A 22013-nucleotide genomic window follows, 5' to 3' on the forward strand; every position below is an offset into this window, starting at 1 on the left:
GCTGAGCTTATTTTTTTCAGCTTCAAACCTCAATTTCAGTATTCAGATTTATCTTACTCTAATCAACTACTCTGTCTTACTCTTGCTATTGACCACTCTAAAACATCAGTGTTTGCATGAGTATGTGTGGGCAGGGGGTTCCAGGTAAGGAAAAATGTAAGTAGAAGAGAGTTAAAATTACAAGTATTCTTCACAAAAAATACTCATCTGGGTAGCCTCAAAGGCAAGTGAATACTTCAGATGCAGGCACAGTGGGATCATGAAGAAAATTGTTGAATTACTGCTCTAATCATTATTAATTGCACTATATGAGATTTTTAGAACAGAATTCTTTTAGAAATCACACCACAAATTGTTCTGGTTTAAGGTCAAATGCTACTGGGCTTACTCTGAACAAACTTCCTGGCAACAGAGGACAGACTGCCAGCTACTACAGAACTTACATATTTTCAGCAACTATCATAAATTTCTAAAACTCGAACATTTTCAACTGTTACAAGGATTTTCTGACCTTTCATTTTTTTATATTTAAGTAGCACAATGAGATTGAAAAACAGAATTCAGTATTTAATAAAAGTTACCAGGCCAAATAAAAAAGCTAAAAGAGTTTTTTAAAGCTAAAAGAGTATTTAGTTTTTTATGTTATCAGAATACTGTACAGTATTCAGTACAGATGCCAGCATCAATTTTCATATCACCTTTAGCTGTATTGTCTAATTCAAGAGTCTACAACTCTCTTCATCTACCAACCCATCTATGTCACACATAGTGAAGATTCCCTGCTCATTTAAAACTCCTTGTCAAACACCTGTTTCAATGAAAATTATCTTCCCTATCTTCATTTATCTATTTTTCCTCACTTCTTAATAAATTCATCTCAATAGTCAGAGTAACTGTACTTGATTCTACCAGGAGGAAAACCCATCATCTTTAATAAATCATACGCTTAGAAAGTATAGAGATCCTATCATGACAGAACCATGGCTACAAATTTAAAACAGTTATTAGTTTCTAGGTATACTATAATTCACAGGAGGTTTTTCCTATTAATTTAAGTTTCTTTATGTGGCAATGAATACAATTTTCTATTTCCAGCAGAAATTAAAACAATTACATATGCCAAGGAAACTAGAACTTACTAAACTGAGAAAAAAATCTTTCAGACTTTGTGAAATGAATATTTTGTAAAATTCAGATCACTATTACCAGGGTATCAAAGCAGGGGGTAAAAAAGCTGTAATTTACCCATGATAAACAAGGATCCTGTCTTTGATAAAATGAAGAATTTTCTCAAAGTATTCCAGGTACCGCATGTTAATGACCTGTCCCCTACAAAGAAAAGAAAGGGTTTTTTGAAGTCTTGTTTCTCAGCCCAACATTCCAGGACACAAATATTACTCATTAATATTTGCCAAAATTTTATTCACAGTTGCTCTGTAAATTAAAGGAATGAACCACATAGGATTTATCTACACGGTGAATTGCCAATCTCCCATTTTAAATATAGATTACATAGTGAACTTGCTCAAACTCATGTATCATTAAAATTGGTGCTCTCTGATAAACTAAATTCCATGCATATTTCTCCATTTTTAGCGTGCCTGACTCCAGGAAATCTTATCTATATATAATAATTATCAATTTGTACAAGATATAATCTTCCCTAGACTCATAGATACAACATAACTAGAAAAGAATTCTCAATTTGCACATCTAGATAACAATATGCTCCAGTTCACATATTTGGCAATATACATGTTGATCTGCTCTGACCGTCCACATATATTTTTCTTTATTCACCTATGTTCCTCTATATTGAACTATTTTGCTTTTAATCCCAAGAATTACAAGTAGTAACTGAAAAACAAAAACATTAAAAGGTGTTGCTTTTTCCCTTGGACTACTAAGTAAAAAAAATAAAAATCAATATTAAGATGTGGTAGAAACCTGTTGGGATTATAACCACTCTGAGAGGAAAAATTACATACCATTACTGCATTTGTAGGTGTCCTTCCTCTTCTCCCAGTCTACAAAACAAGATTTTATAAAGGAAGCATTATCGCTCTCTGAGGAAGCAAAGCCACTGTCAATCACAGGAAGCCGTGTACACCTAGCTTTTTCCTTCCACTTTAAGGGATTTGTGTCAGCTAAAGTCCCTGTCTAATGTCTCACTTGACAGTCTCTCACCTTAGGAGGCCTAGTCTCAGAAAACCAGCAGAATCAGTCCTCAAAAACTGAACAGAATTAGAACACATACACATATCTGCACATAGGGAAGGGAGGCAGGGAAAGCAGAAGGATGAAGACAAAACTAATATATAGAATTTGCCCTTGTTGTACGTCCCATCCTTTTCCATCTGTATTAAAAAATATCTGTACAACAGGCAGTAGTGTGTCAATATAAGGAAGTGGGTTCTCCTTTAGTGTCATCTTGGAAAATACATCCAAAGCAGACCTATCCTCTGTAAGGCCATCAAGAAGCTGTTGTACCAAGAAAGAATTTTGGTGGGTGGTCAGAAGTGATTTGTGTGATTTATTCTCACTCTTTCTTCTTGTTCAGTAAACACTACCACCAAGAATTCAAAAGTTGCAGTGTTCCAGAGCATCTCTTTTTCCCATAAGAACATTAAGCATATCATTAATGTTTAGCTGATCACAAATCCTTGCTTTGTCTATGAAAACAGCTAAAGCTTTCCAAAACATTTTTGCTACTTTAAATCAAACTTACTAGCTTTGATCATTTAAGCCAGAAAGGAGATAAGCCAAATTCACCCTTGTCTATGGACCAACAAAGAGACAGCTGACACACGTGTATCTTGAGAACATTAAGATCTGAAATCCTATCAAAAATTGTGAAATGCAAGATGTTTCTTATATATCTTTTTAAAAAGGTCCCCAAATTGACACAAAACAAACAAAAAAGGTTTTTATTTTCTGACACACTCCAAACATTTTGCCATTCTGGAAAAGAAAAAAAATTAATTCAGCAGACACTGAATGCTAATGCCTCCATGACAAGACTCATTTGACAGGAATCACTGAACAATACTGGACTTCCAATGGAAAGAATTGGAGTAAAGAAAAAGACAAGTAATCTAAGTATTTCTCCCCACATAAATTCCTGGTGTACAATTCAGATGAAATAAAACCTAGAGATAGCTTGAGCTCAGCATGACTAGATCTTTTACAAATGCTAGAAGAACACCCAACTGCTGTTGCTACATTTCTTGTTTGACTGAACAGCTTTTATCTTAATATACATAATAACCATGCAAACTGCTATTTGTCAGCCTAAATCTACTGTCACACCTGGCTGTCAGGTAGCCTTGCTGTTTTAGAAAGAATTCAGCCTTAGTCATATGGGTATGAGAATAACTTTCAAACCATAACCTAACTATAAAACAAAGTCTATCTTCCTGGAAGACAGTCAAAAGACCATAAATCCATCTCAGTTATCAAGAAAAGGGTATTAGCTCTGTGTCCTATCAATCTCTTCAATCAGCAGCCATTTTACAAACTGAGTAATGTAAAAAGGAAATTATACAAATCTGCATAAGTCTTTAAGAAGAAATTGTCATTTAGAAATCTGTGAACTAGAAGATGCTTCAAAACTGTAAAAAAACCTATTACCACTTAATATGTTCACTTATTTTATCCCTCATATCATGTGAAATCATCAGGATGGAGCCAAAAGCAGAAACAAATAATAGAAAGCTGATCAAAGAAAGTGGTTATTAGTTAAGGCTGGAGAATGACCAAACCAGAACAGGTTTCTAGAGTCAAAAAGAATGCAATTACCATCCAGTACTAAAGCACAAGCAATTCCTAAGACAGTGGTATTTAGGCTGCTTCAAATCTACTGTTTCTTCAAAAAAGGCAGCCAACCAGCACTTTCCAGAGAACCACTACTTAGCTATCAAACAAGCACAACCAAAATGCTGATGAAATCCCCAAAAGCCAAGGCTGAGCCAAACCAAAAATGTTAGAATTAGGTTCACAGTGGGCTTACAATTCTGAATGTTCATGAAGCTACTTCAGACTTGTATAAAATGACCAAAACAGCTGTAACAGTACACCTTCAGTTTTGCCAGCATTCTCTGATGAAAGGACAACAAGTACCCTGGCCACTGCAAAACCAGAGCTCCTGACACAGAGATTCTGTACAAGGACATATTTCTGCAGATTAAATGTTCAGTATTAGTTTCAGGACGTTATTAAGTGTTGTTACATGAATGCCTTTCTGCCAACACAGATCACCTAGAAGTTAGGCTTTTACTCGCCCATTTAAAAATAAATCCATGAAGAAACAGGTAAAGTATGGAATGCATCTCTGTCTCCAAGTACAGATGGCTGCAGTTGCTGCTGCATTGTACATACCACAAGAGAGAAATGCAGCAAAGATGGACACAGCTTGGAGCCTAAATGTAACCCTTGGCTTGAGTGAAGAGAGAAGCCTGAGCACAAGACTGTGCAGCACATCTTGCAAACTAAATGACCTGCACTGGAATTGAATGCTGCATTAACCACTCCAAGTAAAGGAGAGCTTGCTAGGGTCCATTCCACAGTCTGGAAGGAAGAGTGACAACAAATCCTCAATAGCCTCTGCACATGAACATCAGAGCATCGCTATTTTTCTCTGCCTGAAATAATTCTTGAGAAGGCTTTGTTTCCCTTATTCTCCTTTTTCAGTACAGCTTCTCAAAGAACAAAGAGATACACACACATAAAAGCAGAATGACAGACCAAAGATTCAGTATTCCCTAGGAGGGGGTGGATTAAGATGAAACCTGGCTAGATATTTACTTACACAAACACACTCTGCTCCTGTGATTGACAGTGATGTTGCCACATCGAGTCTATCACACTTGTACCACTTCAAGGGGGTAGCACTGTCATGACTACAAATACAAAGTTTTGCAGCATGGGAGAAGATGGAACGTACAACAGTGGTTAAATCTTTTAAATTTTACCTTTATTTGGAAGTACAACTGTTACATTTCACAGGTTACTTATTTTGTCATTTTTGCTTTACTTTGGCCTGCCTTGAAAACAAGTATGAGAACTGTTTTTCCTCTTCACTGTAAATCAGTATTAAAACTAATAGAACAGCATTGTTTCAGTACCACTGCCTTTGAGAGGCAGCATTGACAAAAACTACAACTATCATAAACTTAATAAAATTTTTATACTTAAGGTTACTTGGGAAATAAAAGCAGCATGTGAAAATATGTATATTCTGGATCCTTTTTAGATACTGCTACAACTCAGTAATACAACTGAAATTCAGGAAAAAGAGGAAATGCCGTAAGGGAAGACTGTGCACAAATCCCAAATGTTCCATCAGAAATCATAAAATAAATATTAAAGTAAAACAATAAGCACATATACATTCAATGTTGTAAAATGCTGTTTCACAAAGAGCTGGTAATTCTGGTGCAACCCCTTAGCGTGCATGGGAATACTGTTTGGTAAAACTCTCATACCTGATTAAGTTAATGTGATTATTGAAACCTCTGCTAAGGCTCCGGGCAGGCATTTGGTCCAACCAAAGCACAGGCTGGTCAGGGTCAGCTATCCTACAAAGACAAAGGACATCAACATTGGCACACATTTCAATCCATGTAATACTTCTAATGGAGCTTTACTCACAGACAAAACAATTTTAGGCAAAAATTAGAATTCAGAGATTACAGGAAAGAACTTTTCCTGAAACTCAGGTTTTTTTCTTATAAAAACCATACAACTCAAACATTTGATGTTTCTGGAGTTGAAACTGTTAGTTTTTATTTGCCTTAGCTGCAATGGATACTATGGTCTCTCACAGCTTTGCTTCAATTGGAAAATGCTATTCCGATTTTTCCCTCCTTTACAGAAGAAAAATGGAGTATTTTCAGAAGTGCACTCCTTTTCTTTTATCAGAACTACAACATCCTTTTCTTTTATCAGAACTTTTCTAGTTACAGAATGGCAGCTAGTGTTCATTTTCTCGTCCATGACTGCAGCCCTTTGGTTATCTGGAGCACTCATCATTATGACAACCAATCCAGGCTTGCCTTCTGTGACCATTACCTTCGCCACTTCACAGCAATATCAAACATATCTCTCCACTGCATCAGCCTGGTCTTCCCATTCATCCGAACTTTGGAGTTTGCCCAAGTCCGCTGCACAGCTTGCATTACTTCTAGAGTAGCCAATCCCATTGCTGAGGTGAGGCCCAAGGACAGAGGTACCAACAACAGAAACAGAAAACCAATTAGAGCCAAATACTCAGTGTTGCACAGACAGGAAAACTGAAGTGGGAAAGCAATGCATTTACAGGAATAGAACAGACAACATCGAAAAATCTGGGAGATCCTGATTTCCAATGCTCAGCTAGGTCAAGAAAATGCTGACATAATGATTATTTTAAACTTTCTATCTGATTTGAAAGAAACAGAGCATAAACCCAATTTGCAGATAGAAAAGATACAGCATTCAGTTATCACATTGACTCCCCTGCCCCCTCTCAAATTTACAGAACATTTTCAGTATACCTCTATGTATCCTTTTATTTGGAAGAAATCCTGGTGTCTCATACTGCATCATGGAACCCAGATGATCAGCTACACATATGAGCTCTTGCACATCAGGCTTATAGCTTTCAAAATTCTGAAATAACACATCTCTTATAGAGGAGAAAAACATGCATCAGACATAGCTTGGCTATAAAAAATCCTGAAAGCATTTGGCAAACAAATCTGTGTTTTATAAATCAATACCATTTGTGTGAGAAACATTTAAAAGATAAAGAACACTAATTCCTCCTCCAGTCCACTGAACATACATAGTATGTTGCAGTTACATCAATATATCAAATTAATTCAGTCTTACTGAATTCAATGGCAGACCTGCCCCCCCCCCCCAACCATTTAAAATAGGCTTTAAAAATAAAAATTCTCACTTTATATGTGGCTGTAACCCTGGCTGTTCTTCATAATTTTCTATAAGAAAAGGAAGATTTTTGGCCCAGTGATCCTTGAAATTTCCAGGAAGATCTGTATCAGTATTATACTCTGTAAGAGGGGTATCCAAATGTGCATGCAAATATCTAGAATACTCTGGAGGAAAAAAATAAAATTAAATACTGTTTGCATAATCAGTTTACTTATGCCATTACACAAAAACAGTAACCAGGTTATATGCTTGGCAGTTAAACAACAAGACTTAAATAAGTCATTATTTTTAGATAATATCATTTTTCCATATGCCAATTTCCAAGACAGAAATAAGTCTTTTTCAACTAAGTATCACAACAGTTTATGTTTATATAGAAATGTATATTCCATTTCTGGACCTAGTTTTTAACTGTATGAATAATAAGAATCAGTGTCTTTTCTTCTTAACATACATAGTCAACAGTGTTCATGAGAATGTACACTGCTTTCTCTAGAATGACCATAACTACAAGCAAGCTTGCACTTTTAGGGTCCTTGAAGCATTAAAGAAAGTTTTTAAAAACCCCAAATAATTCCAACTTACCTCGGAGGTATTTCACTTTCAGATATTCTGGACTGGCCTTCTGTCCTGGTAGAGGATCATTTAACATAACTTTGGTCTGAGCTTTTATGCCTTCATAAAACTGTCCCATTGCAACATGACTGAGACCCTTCATGTACTGGCACACTTCATTGTATGGTTCTAGCTGAAGACATCTCTAGGAGATTAAAGGAACAAAGCACCCATAAATCAAGAGACAGAAAGAATATCTTCAAATAATCCAACCTGTCTGGCCAGAAGACGTGAAAAGATTTATTGATGATTAAGACCCACCTCCATCATAATTTTCTTTCAAATGCTGCTGAGCACTTAAACTGCTAGCAAATGTAAGAAAAAAATATTTTCCACTTTATTTAAGGGGAAAAAAACCTGAAAACCCAAACCTTGCCAATGCAAATATGCTTTTGCATACTTTGCTCTAACAATATTAGTTCAATGTTAGCTGCATGAAATTACGCAAAATATACTCCTGACAATATTGCAAATCATTTTGGGTTAAGAATGTAGATATATATATTTTCTGTCATTTCCCCTATTAATCTCTTCACTACTTCATGCATTAGTACACTTTTATGTTAGTCAGCTATTTACTGTTAAACACACAGCAAATTCCTGTTTATGATTCAGAAATGAATGCTCCAATTCTTCCAGTAATTACATGTCTTTAGAAGAACATCTCCATCTCAGAAGTTGAAGTACCTGTTCAATTACATCAGTATCTACAAACTGGGTTATGGAAGGTGAATATGTAATAATGCACATAAAATGTTCTCCTTGGGATAAGCACAGACTCATTTGGAAAGGGATCTTATTTAATTCCTTGGTTTAAGAATATGGGCATACAAATAACATCTGCCTTTTTTCACTCCATCTCCAAAATAAGGCAATTATTTAATGCCAGCAGAGATAGGCAAGATTTTGGCAACATGAAAATTTTTGCAAGCACAATGAATCACAACATACGCTGAATTTTTCAGAAGAAAATACTCTAGAAAAATTAGATAAACATTGTAACTTATTTTCAGCTGAAAATTACAGACTAGTACATTTTACTTTTCACCCAATATGAAAAAACTTTAAGTTTCAAGTCAAAGTATCAGCAAGAACACAATTACCAGTTTAAAAAGAAAAGAAAAATAAAATATTTCAGTTAGTGTCTGGCTTTACAAACACATAAAACAGTCAAAGAAGCCACCTTAGTTTTAGCAAGATTACATTTTTAATTACAAACTGTTAAGTTTTACCTTTTAAGACAGACTACAGAACAGAATATTTCTAGTTCAAAAGCGCACACACTCAGAATAAAAAAACTTTGAAATTTGTCCATTTTATTGCACTTGTTGAACACAAGACCTTGTTAAACATTTAAATTTTGTGTTTACTTAGGGCCTGCTTACCTTAAAATTCTTTAGTGCTTCATCTAAGCTACCATGATGATAAAGCATCATTCCCTTGAGCTGTAATGTCTGAACATGATTTTGATTCAGCAGCAAAGCCTTCTGGAAGCTCTCTGTAGCAGCATCAAAGTTGCCAAGCTCTCTAGGTGATTCCAGATGAAGGAAAGTGAAAAATACAGAAGACAACGGTGACAAAAAAAAAAAAAATTGTTAAAGGTGATTTTAAGGTGTCCAAAGGGGATATCATTGAAGAGAAACAAAGTACTAAAGGAAAATTTCTATAACAAAAGCAGTAATTTTGCAACCATTCTCCTGTGGTAGTAAAAGAACAGCTGCACAGAGTTTGTTACTTCCAGAAATATGTACTCTGAAATACAACCCCGCAAGGGCACAGATCTTCACAATCCTCAGCAGACATTAAAACTACAAAAACACATACCTTAGGTATTTCTTCAGAAACTAAAGTAAATAAAACTTCCACACAAAGCATTTTTGGAAAAAATTATCTTTGAGGGGATTTTTTAACTTTTAAGAACAAAACACGTTCTTAAAATTTTACCAACTACTTAAATGCTGAGTAAAAAGAAAGCATATGATGTTTGAAAACTGAAACTAACTAAAAATTTATTGACTGGAATTACTCCATGTGCAGGACAGCTGTACATGTAAGCAGACAGTAAAAACAGTCACAGGGAAACTGTAATGAGAAAATTAAAATAGAAATAGTATACAATTTAATTTATCATAGGTTTTTAGTTCAGTAATTCAAACAAGAGCAACTCAAGAAAAACAAACAAGATTTACTAGTTTTAAATACATTTGCCAAAAAGAATTTTTAGCAGAATAGTGATTAACCACAGCTCTTTAGTTTCAAATGAAAGCATGAACACTGAAGCCACTACATTAAGGATTTAATCAGCTAGAGCTTTTGCTGTATTAACCCCTTCTATCAATTTAAAATCATTTAGCATACCTAAAACACATCTTACTGAAAACTGCCACTTAACTAACCACTGAGTCTGGGAGACTCAAAGAGATACCAGAGACTAAATTAAAAATACAAAGCAAACACAGAAATTATTTATATTGACCATATCCTGACATAGCCATATCAGCTGCTGGAGCTACCAAATATCACATTTGGTTCTGCACAATTTTGTAACAAATGTGTAAAACTTAGAGTGCATTCTAAAGAACACAACCAGATGAAAAAATGACTTTAAAAAACTACTTCTGAATATGAGTACCTGTAGGCTTGTCCCAGGCTTTTATATGCATCTATGAAGTCTCCTTTCTGTTTCAGAGCTTCTTTGAAGGATTCAATGGCTTCCTACAGAAAGCAAACAACAGAAAAATCTGTAACTTACTACATTCATTAAATTTCAGCATCCTCAGTAGTTATTAGCTATGGAATTTATGGTTATATATCAAAAGCTTTGAAAGGAACAAACGAGGCACAAATTTATTACAAAATCTATAGAGTAAAAATTATTACATAATAAATGAAATACCAAAATATCCTTTACAGTACTGACAGATTTAGCTGGAGTTCCTTTGTCTAATATGCAGTGGGAATGAGCAATTCTTTTAGTATTTTAATAGTGTTCAGAGATGAAATCCCTTCAGAGTTTGCTTTCAAAGCACAGTCTGCTCCCAAAGGCAAAGCAGTCTTTTACAGTCTTCCTTCTTCATTCATAATACACCTCTTAAGTTTTGGAGGCCAAAAGACTCCTTCAAATCTGCACTGTGCCTTTAATTGTCTCATTGCATCCTTTGTTACTGTCTCAGTTGGAAACATTCTCTTTAGGGATTACAGAGTAAGTGATCATCTTCACACAACAGCGTGTACTGCTGCTATCACTGCTATTGATGTTGTAAGGAATACAATGTAATACAAACAAAAGCTAACAAAATAAGCACGTGGTTAAAGAAATACTCCTCTTCAAAGAATCTGATTAAGAACTCAGCCTTTCAAACTAGAGCGGCTACACAAACTGGAATATTCAATACTGAGACTTAGAATTAAGGATGGAATAATCAACTACTTTATATTACTAAGGAATGCCTGAAGTCTTTGACGCAATAAATTAGATGCTGTAAGTAAAGAATTACTGGTATCTTTAGTCAATTTAGAAAGTTTTATTTAGAAACACTATCAAATATATTCTGAGCACTACAATATGCACAAAAATACCCACTGAACAAAAATGTAGGACAATCACCTACAACTATGGATAGGCTCATAGGCTATGGATAAGTTTTAAAATCAAGATTATTATCCCCAAAAGCAGTGATTCAAACAAATCTCTTTTCACTCAAAAATGAACACATTCACCCTCAACCCAAATCTTCCATTTTCAGCAAGCCTTAAAAAACCTAACAGATGGCATAGCTTTCCTTTAAAAGGCAGCCTGAATCTGACTGGAAGCTAAGGTGTACCTGGGGATGAAAAACCACTCAGTGACAATGTCTCTGAACATGAATATCAGAGAGGGAAAATGCTTCCTTTGAGAAAAACAGGGGGGGAAGGATGTGGTAGTACAGAAATGTGTTGACCTGTGTATCAGAAGGGAGAAAACTTTGCTTCTATTCTGCTAACTGAGACAGCACTTATTTTTGTCAACTTTCCAGTCAGCCTTTTATTTTCACCACCAGTTTTTGGGGTCTCTGTTGCCTACAACAAAAATCAGAAATCTAGACTATTATTTGCAAGTATCTCTTCTTCCTGCAAGAAGACACAGACAATAAAAGTTCAGTGACAGTCTGATGTTCCCACAGCATACAGTGAGACTGTGGAAAAAATACCTGCTTGGGTACTAAAAAAGTGAGGAAGTGGACTGCAAAACAAAATAGAGATAAAAATAGTGCTTGCCCATGATAGTGGGCTGAAACTCAGGAGTTCTGGCTTGCCTCCAGATTCTGCATACAACCCTTAATGAACCCCAAGCTGTTATCACAGGTTAAAAAAAAAGACAGCTTCTACTGTTGAATTCAGGAATCACACCATTGCATCTTAATTTTTCAAACTGAGGATTTCAGATAACTTGTCTGATTACTCTCTCCTCTGGAAAATGGCAGCAGTACCTGTAAATACTCTACAAACAAGAAACAGGGGCAATATTACTTCACCTAAAACAGAGAGAAGTTTTGAGTTAAAAAATGGTGAAAACTTAAAAAAGACATGGGATGAACTTACTTCCCTGCTGATTTCAGAAACTGAAGGAACAAGTATGTTCCCTCAAGTTAGATATCAGCCTTCCAGAAACAACATAGAATTGAAATAAACATGCATAAATGCAAGGCTCTACCAGCACTTTCCTTTATTACTCCCTAGCTCATTCAAGGAAGAGTTTAAAATTAATTTCTTCTTCATCCCTCTTCCCTTCCTAAAACTTAGGAAATCTCTACTTCATTTTGAAATTTTTGAACATAATCATACAAATACTAGCAGAGGTGCTAAATACAAATATCTTTCAAAGCATTATCCTTAAACATGTCTGTCATCACTGACCTAATGAGATTCAACAAGACCTGCAGTATTTACATATCATATCATGGAATCTTTTTGTTTTGCTTGCACTCTTTTTACCTTAAAAATCTTCCTCATGTGAGAGAAAATACATACATCAACACCAATGATATTTCTACTGTTTTATGGGAATAACTTCAAATAAAGGGTATTGTTCTACATGAACTATTGTTTAATATAGCTTTACCTTCAGAAGTCCTCTGTGAAAGAAGGTTAAGCCTTTATAAAGCATAGCTATAGGCTGATTTTTGTTCAGTTCCAGTGAGCGCTGAAAATCTTCATGGGCTGTTGCATAATCCTATGATAAAGAAGATTTCAGATGACACAGAAAACACCATACAAATAAAGAATACGTTCTTTTATTTCCACAAAAATAAGCTTGAAAGTTTTGTTTAACATATGAAGTCAGTCTCAGGGCTAAGCAGCAACCATTATCAACTACCATCAAAGACTGCACAATACACTTCCAACTTTTACAGGAAGTGCTATATAAAACATGCTAAAGCAAATGGAAAAATAGCTGGAAGCAAACAGTGAAATCGGAAGAACCAAGTAGGAAATCAGCTATCTAGTATTCACACAATCTTTGAAGATAAAGTTACTTGTTCTACATTAAAGCTTTAAGAACACCACATATAGATCACATAGCAAAATGGGATGTTAGCATTTTTGTAGGGGTTTTTTGTTTATTGTGAGAAGTGTTTTTTCTGAAGTATATATAAGACTTACTGCCTTGGCCGTAAGTTTTTTCATTTTTAGACTGGTGTTTATCAATACTAATTAATTGCAGGTTATAAATCAAGTCAGTCTTTATCTACTTCCTACCTCTCAAACACAAAAGAAACCAAGGTGTGCATGCAAGGTACTTGTCCTCTGATTCTCAGCATTAAATAGATTTACAAATGAAATACTTAAAGAATACCTCTGAACTCTCAGAAAGGCAGCTACAGGACAATCAGGGCTTTTGTTATTCTATTGGTTTGGTTTTTTTAACTAAATAGGAAAGAAGTTCTAGAACAAAAGTAACAGCTAGCACAGAAGTCAACAAAATCATGAACAACATCCCAAACAACCAAAGCCAAAGAGAATCCCCAAACTCCACTAACCTCAGATATGAAGTAAAGGGTACCTCTGTGCCTGTAGAGCCTTGCTGATGGTTGTAGCTGAATAGCTTTGGTGAGATCTGATAATGCTTCACTGATTCGTCCTAGTGGGGACAATATCTAAGAGTACAAAACCAAAACACAGTTTAGAGCAAACAGAGTGAATGGATTTGTTTTAGAAATATGAAGATTATTCTTTTCCATGTTCAGCTCTAACAGAGTAATTGTGTTTGCTAGAATAGGCTGGAAAGTTCCACTATAAATTTCAGTAATTATGGCTTTTAAATCCCTATGAAAGAGTAAATCTGAAAGATTTTTTCTCAAAACTATCAGTGTATGTGAACATCACCACATTCACAGAAACTCTGTATTCCAAACTAAAAACAAGTCGATCAAAGCAAAATACTCAATTTCAAGCCATTTCAACATATTCACATGAAAATGTGATTAAAGTATCCTCCTAAGCCTAATCTGAAAAATACATTCCCCCAATGGAAAACGGTCCATTTCCAATTATTCGAATGCCCTTCACATTCCTAGATCAAGGTTCACAAATGTGCTAAGAGATCACTAAAAACATGAAAACTCTGAATATTATGGCAGCTATCATTATACAGTATGCTGACTTTAATATTTATACTTTTGGTTTGTCTACAACGCTGCTTCTTAACATCTTAACATTTTCTGTAATGCAGTTAGAAAAATAAAACTTGATTTTTAAAATAAAAAATATATGTGGGTTGGAATGATTTTTAAATTACACACACAAATATAAACCCAAAACATTTCATATTTTTTAAAAATTTGGTATTTTAACAACTAGTGTTCACAGTAGCTTTAGTAAGGTGACAAAAGGCGCAAACAGTAAGGTTCAAGTGATATTTTGATTATTTTTATAAAAAAACCTTAAACACAAATGATCTTGTTATATAGTATGTCAAAAACTGAACACTTACACATAATACATGCCATTCCATTGGCTAGAGTAACTCTATATGGTCTAAGTCTTATTTTAAAAGTAAATATTCCACAAATTACACTGTCTGAGAGGAAATGCGTATATTTTAAAAGAAAGGAGAACAGAACACCAAGCTTTAGCCATTAAATCAGTTAAGGTATAACTGGAAACATGGTATAATTGCAACTTCTCCAAAAGTCTGAAATGACACAAAAGATGCTCACTTCTGCTCGCTGCTCAAATACTTCAGGATGATCTGGTTCCAGACTAATCACCCTACTGAGCTCAAACAGAGCAAGTTCAGCATTTTTCATATCCTAAAAAGGAGAAAAATAAACAAGGTGAACAACTGTGCATACTTAGACTAATATACTCTCACGATGAAGGACAACTAGATTGGCTAAGCGTCTGAAAGTGTATATTAAGTCTGAAAGTTTACACTAAAAGCTCTTCACACCTTTGCTAAAAACATCAAGATGCATTCTTCTGCAAACAGCTGGAAAAAACACGTGTGCTACAAACAACAAAACTAAACTTTGTACATATCATCTTTGTGTTGTACCTCTAATAATTTATTAATATAACTCTATGAATAAATATTAGATTTATAGCTCCAGAGGTACTTTGCCTGGCAGCAAAGCTGGTTCAAGCTCCCACATGAACTCCAGCACACATGAACACTCACACCCACCAGTGTTGTCATCAGCACTGTCTGCAACTTAAGCCAAGTAGTACTGATAAATGAGGTGATGCCAACAGCATCCTGCCTACCTAAAATTTTAAATTGTCCTCAATTAAGTAGTTAATAGGATGGAAATAGTTACTTCATTAGAAAAAAAATTTGAAGTAATTATACAGCACATTCTGTATTTGAAATCATCGATCTTTTCCTTCTTTCTCAAAGCAAAGAAATTTTGTGCTTAATATCATCTTTGTGTCTTGAAGGTGTCACTCAAAAACTTTCGCAAAGTGAAGCAGTATCAACACCTAGCTAATCTCGGAAAACAAACTCACGCTGATGTTAAAAACAAGCAAATATGAGGGACCTTGTCAGGACTTGTCAGGACCCCATATAATTAAACACTCTGTATAAAGAAAAATCTCAAGGAGTTACTAAATTATTCATTCTTCTAGAACTCTGGCAACTATTCAACCATGATTCAACTGGCCACAAAGTCCTACAAGGACCACAGTCTACTCATAAATTTCTCTCTGCTCAAGTTATTCAAGCAGTAAGTATTGCAAGCAAGTAATTTAACTTTGATTTTTTTTTTTAACAAATTCAAAGTGGTATACTAATCAAGAGGCATAAACAATCAAAAAGCAGTGTAAAGTCCACTGCATTTGAAGAGCTGACAATGTTCCCAGGCTGCAAAAGACTTTTTCATTTCCAAATACAGCTGAGATATGGAGATTAATTTCAGCGGGACTTCATAAACCTGTCTCTCAGAGGCAAAACACTGCCTGTTATCTTAATAGGCAACTCTTTCAAGAAGCTGTGGCTTGCAGCCTTACTATCTACCACTCACAACAGCGCCTAATCTTCTCCTTTGGCACACTTATGTTGTGCAGCTTTACTTCCACAGTCTCACAAAGCAAACGTACCCATGGCTTGAGCAGTATGATCTGCTAGATCCCTCTATGTTACACAGTGCACTAGCCGAGGGACAGACTCCTCATGGAGTCTGCACAAAGGGACAGACTCCTCATGGAAGTAGAGCAGCACAAAGACTTTAGGGTGTACTTAACACGTTCTAACCAATCTAGTTATTCCTGTTACAGGCTTTCTTATAGTTCAGACTCGAATAATTCAGTTAGGTATTAATTTAAAAAATTATCTACTCACATGCAGTCCTTTTTTTCCGTATGCTATCCCTCGTCCATAAATTGCACTAACCAGCTCTGGTTCTTCCTGTTAAACAAATAAAATATTAATTTGTGGTGTGGGGTTTTTGGTTTCTTCAATATGTATTTAATTTTAGCTGATCTAAAGTAGTAAGCAATGAACAATCACAGCTGCCAGGCAAAGAAATTTATTGTATTACAGTCCATACTTTCATATGCTCACAGCTTCCAATTCAATTTAATGGAATTGTTCTGGAGTATTTGTCTGATAAAAAAGCCAAACAGAAAGCAGTTACTGTGCCACCTACCAGAAGCTATTATCCTGCGTACATTAGACTAGATTACAATACACAGTATTCATTAGAATACTCTGTTACCCAATGCATTAGTTGTAACCTTATTGGTAATTATGTAACTTCTTCTGTCTCATGTTACTGAACTGGTAAGAAGCATACAATTGGCCACTCAAAGCTTATTTTGCATGCAATTTAAATTTGAGATTTAAAATTTGGGAGCAAGATATTACGACATCCTGATGAAATTTATATTCAGACAGCAACCAAAACCAGAGGTATTCTACTGAAATAGTTCTGTAAAATTCAAACCAACTTTCCTTGAGTTAGATTTAATTTTGTGACTTTCCTACTTAGACACTTAGGCACTTAGACAGGATGCACCCTACATAGTAAATCTACTTCTTGCTTGATGTCATTTACTCCAACCACAGTTTCCCATACAAATGTCAATAACTATACAGCAAAACTGTTTTGTCAACACAACAATGCCTATACAGCGAAGTTTCCCTGAAAACCAGTCAGGAATCACCATCTTCACACCTGCAAGGAACACGGCTGTCCTACAAAAGTTTGTAGCACAGGCCTGGTCTTTTATAATTAGGACATCTGCCAAGAAACAAACTGTCTCCTAAGAAACAAACTCTGCTGTGGATAAAACAACAGAATAAGTGGCATATCAGTGCTGGCAGCTTGCCATACTCCAGCTGATTCCAAGTTTACGCTTGGCTACATCAACAGTAGGTAGCTTCCTACTCTTAATACTATGGCTAAGCAAGGCTGTTTTATGCAGTTAAATGTTTTCATGCTCACTTTATATGTATTTAAAATTGCCTTATGGAAAACTGAGTGAACAATCATGATTACTTCACAGCCTTTCAGGCATACCATAAGCATGATATTAAAGTATACTTTAAACTGAGATGTGGGCACTGCAGAAGTACTCTAGCACATAAACGCCTCTCCCAGTATCTTTCTACAGTTGGTGTATCTTGCTTATCTTCACCTGTATTAAGTTTCCTTCTAAATAAAGCCAGGAAACAATATGTAAATCCAGTGGTTTTGAAAGCAGGATTTCTCATTAGGGTAAAAAAATCCTCACATTAAAACAAATCAAAGACAGACATCACTAAAAACCTGTATCAACCAAATAAAAATAAAAGCACACAAAAACCCCAAACGTTCTTGTCCTCAGATAAATTCCCTGGAATAATTCCATTAAATTGCCACACTTCCACTCAATTTAAGAACAAGCCATATGACACTTAAAAGAAATACATGCCATTATTTGCAGTATTGCTTTCAGCTTGCATTTGTGTACTTTAAAGAGTTTAAAATAAAAAGTATGTCCATGCTTCTGGATGTTCCAGATTTTTAGCCATAAAAATGCAGTATTTTTAAATCATCTTTAGTTGAAGCATATAAATTGTTGGGGTTGATTTTGTTTCAAATGTGACTACCTCCTACTTAACTGCAGAAGATTCTGAATTCTTTATTTTGGTCAGGAAAAATACTCATAATATAAGTATTAGTTATGTTTTATTTATATATTAAACTAATTAAATTCTTACTATTGAAAAAGGACAAAGGCAGCATACAAAATCATTTATCACTGTGAAAGCAGTGTGTTACTTGCCACTAGCAATATATTATCTCTGTCAGGGCTTTTTTTCTGATGTTATTGGCACCATGCTGTCACCCAAAAAAGTCTACTTTAAAATATCTCATCCTACACAACAAGCAGACAATCTAAGAAACTGCAGCTCTGCAGAGGTCAGGCCTACTTAAAACACGTGCTTTTTTGGTCAAAGTGCCATAAAAACTTTATGCCTACAGATGAGAAAAATACTCACCAAATAACCAAGATACTGATCACCCACTTCTAACAGTATGCTTATGTTTGGATGGAAAAGAAAGTGAACAAACAGTAGAATAATTACTCTCATTTAAAAATCCTTAATTTAATATTTGCTTTATTAAAAGCCACATGTGGTAATGGATATTTTCTTTAAGTTATTTTTGGGGGTCCAAGCAGAAAACTTACCTGCAGCATTGTTGAAAAATGTCGTATAGCTTCATCATACAAGCCGTTGCCAATCAACACGTAAGCAATTGCTATGAAAACATTAACAATGTCAATAAAACAGAAAAAATCTGACTTTTTAAAGCTATTGAATACTACCAAATTATAAAATGCTTAAGTTTCTACATTGCAGTGACGATTATTTTAATCAGAGGATTCCTGAATGACCACCAAAATGACAAGACTTCCCTCAGCCATTACCTAGTATTCATTAATTACTCCATTCATACTGTGCTCTTCAGAGCTCCTCTGGGGTTTTGTGATCTGCTTGTAGGCTTTTTCTCTCCTTTTTACAAGTCATTTAGGAAAGGGCCCATGTCTGCTTCTCAAATACTTAGGATCAGAAAAGGTCCTGTGATCCCAATACAATAGTCCTGGATGCTTTCTCAGTTATAAGTGCCACTTGGCTAACTTTTTTTGACAAGTTGATTAGGGAACTTCTACTTGTTTGTACACATATTGATAAACTTCATTAGTTCACAATAAAGTTTTCCTTCATTTGAATTACCTAGAAATACCTCAAGTAAACTGATTTCATCATTTGTAAAACTGAAACTGAAAAACAACTGAATCTTCAGCTATGTTATAATTATAAAAAGGTTTCAAGTTCTTGTGCATGCCCCATTTTGAAGTAGAAGCCAAGTGTTCGAAAAAGAAACAGGCCATTAGAAATACATTCCCGTAATCTCCACAAGATATAAAAATACATTCAAATCACAAGACTGGAAAGCAGTAGTTTTGCTTGCATGATTGAAGTTCAGTTCTGATAGCAGAATATCTCAAGAGTGTTTCATTTTGCATGTTTTAATCTCTCACAATTCTTAATTCTGAACTAAGCTCTGTCTACACTGCCAACAAAACCTTGAAGACCATAGCTATGAAAATTAGAGAGAACTTTTCCCCAGGCGGTTTGTTCAAACACCTGGAGTGGAACTACAAGCAGATTTCACCTTTCCCCACTTCCATTGAATTTAGCAACAGAAGAGGCACCTCTTAGCTAAATTATTTATTCAAACATGAGAAGAGACAAGTAAGTCATTTAAAGCAAAGGCATTATTAATAGGACACAGACACTTATCTTTCAGGCAGGCCACATTGTTTTGGCAGTGCTGCTAAGCACAGTCCATTAAAAAAGGAAAACAGTTAAATGAAAAAGAAATAAGAAGTGTATTTAATCCAGAGCTTGTTTCATACTCAGAGCACTTATATTATAAAGAAGGAAATATTTGTGTGCAATATAAGCTTTCTCCTCAATACATAAAAAGCTTCACTTGGCACAAATACATAGTATTACCAAAAAAGGGGAAAAAATGGCCAGGGGGAAGGATGGGATGAAGAGCTCTTGAATTTTCCTCATTCCATTATTCTTCAAGACTATACAGTTATTCCTACCATCTTTAGGCTTCCAATCCCAGAACAAAGAAAAAGTGGAACATAAAATAAAGTCAAGTCAACCATTCCAGTGTTAAGAAAAAATTTGGAGGATGCAAGATAACCAAGACTTATATTGCCACTCATTTGTCTTACTGATAACAACTGGATTTAGTTTATACAAGACACCTGGCAAAATGCCAAACTGAACTGTGAACTGTCTGCAAAACTCTGGCAAGTGGCTGACAGCTAGGACCTGATACAGTACCAACTTCTTTTTAAACAGTATGTTTTTGATTTTTTAATCTTTAATATTACAAAACTACAAGTACTTCATTATGAAAAAATCTAATGGTTAACAATGGGCCATTAGCCAAAGCATTTCAGTCCCAACATTCCTTCAGAAGGCCCCATACACTCTGTGTTACTTCTCCTCAGAGCAGTTAAAAGTAACATGCACAAAAAAAGAGACCAAACCAGGCTCCTCACACCACAACATCCTTAGACTAAAGTGGGTAGATAGGTGCCAGCCTACATGCCAAACATGAGGAAAGAGACCTTCTAGCATAGTATTCCAAGTCTACAGAACAGATACTAGAAGTATCAGATCTTTTCATCTGAATAGGAGTTTGGTATTCTTTGCAGGATCCTATGAACACAGCTAGCTAGTCTAAGAATATAAAAAAAGATTAAGGGCCCAAATTTTCCTGGATAAATTCATGAAGGTAGAAACTATGTCCACAAAAAATTTCTTAATTGTTTTAAGTTCATTAGAGGGGATTAAAATCTCTTTGCTCTTATACAAAAGATGGTCTGCGGTCTTCCTTGACACACAACCTCAAAAATCTCTTTGCTGTCTCGTAATACCTCTATTTGAAGAAGCAGTGCAACTCCGTTTTTGAGTCCCTTGAGGAAAATACTTCCTGTTCATTTATTAGAAATGCTCCATTTTCTTGTGCCAAGTGTGCTTTGAAAAAACTTCAAGTAGCAGTCTAGGACAGAATTCAGAAAGTCTTCCTGCTCCATAGAAGTTTTGATGGGAGGAGTGTGGAGACAGGAAACAGATCCAAGATCTGTGCTTCATAGAAAGCATATTGCATTGGTAGCATTTTCTGCATGTTTGAACAGTTTTAGTCATCAATGATCACAGAAAAATGGAAACAGGAAGTAGCTGAGCATATTAAAAAGGACTTAATCAGAATTCTTTTTGAACATCTGCTTAAGCAGATATGGTAGAAAATTCTAGTGAAGAAAGCAGGAAAGGTTTTTAGCAACAGAGATAAGTATTTGCTTTATATGACCAGAGAAAACTTGCTGTATTTCCAGACTTATTAAGATCAATTTGAAGTTAATGCATCACTTCAATCATCAATTTTCAAAACATTTAGTGCTAATATTTAGCACATCCTTCACCCACACAAACTTTATATAAAACATCTTACCCAGTTCTTCATTTGTGTTGTCATTATCAGTAGCAAATGGAAATCGTTTCTGCTCGGCAAGCAACTTCGCTTGACTCTGTAAAACATCATATTTTCAAATGTTCAGCAAACAACAACACAATTTAACAGCAAATCCATGTCTTAAATCCTTAAGAGAATGCCTTAAAACAAAGTTAAAACTAATGTGATTTCACTAAGGTAACTGAAATCAAGTTCATTCCTAGTCTTCCACAGGGAGAAAAGTTTCTCTTCAGTCAGATGCTGCTGTTTTCTGCTCTAACATAAGGCTAACCAAACCTCAGAAAGAACATTGTCAGCATTCTACCAGGGACTGATGTTTCTGAATTGCATTTGCTTAAGCTCAAGTTTTCCGGCCTTTTTAAGACACCTTACTTCTTATGAAAGTTTGTACTGTTTGCCCTATTCCTTTGTCTCCTGCAAGGGAAGAGTACTGCA

General features: G+C 35.2%; 1 protein-coding gene across 1 annotated transcript in view; it reads right to left on the reverse strand.

Annotated features, from left to right (window-relative positions):
- Window positions 1–22013, reverse strand: part of TTC13 (tetratricopeptide repeat domain 13) — a 38995-nt gene that overhangs the window by 11200 nt on the left and 5782 nt on the right. Inside the window, exons 3-16 of the mRNA XM_014307909.2 lie at window positions 21558–21633; window positions 18706–18776; window positions 16370–16435; window positions 14748–14840; window positions 13569–13685; window positions 12650–12760; window positions 10181–10263; window positions 8934–9075; window positions 7519–7693; window positions 6941–7097; window positions 6534–6664; window positions 6070–6202; window positions 5484–5576; window positions 1246–1329 (exon numbers count right to left, since the gene is read on the reverse strand). Of these exons, the coding sequence (XP_014163384.1) occupies window positions 1246–1329; window positions 5484–5576; window positions 6070–6202; window positions 6534–6664; window positions 6941–7097; window positions 7519–7693; window positions 8934–9075; window positions 10181–10263; window positions 12650–12760; window positions 13569–13685; window positions 14748–14840; window positions 16370–16435; window positions 18706–18776; window positions 21558–21633 (1532 nt within the window). The remainder of the gene's footprint in view (window positions 1–1245; window positions 1330–5483; window positions 5577–6069; window positions 6203–6533; window positions 6665–6940; window positions 7098–7518; window positions 7694–8933; window positions 9076–10180; window positions 10264–12649; window positions 12761–13568; window positions 13686–14747; window positions 14841–16369; window positions 16436–18705; window positions 18777–21557; window positions 21634–22013) is intronic.

The sequence above is a fragment of the Geospiza fortis genome, unplaced genomic scaffold (genome assembly GCF_000277835.1).
Source record: "Geospiza fortis unplaced genomic scaffold, GeoFor_1.0 scaffold381, whole genome shotgun sequence".
NCBI lineage: Eukaryota > Metazoa > Chordata > Aves > Passeriformes > Thraupidae > Geospiza > Geospiza fortis.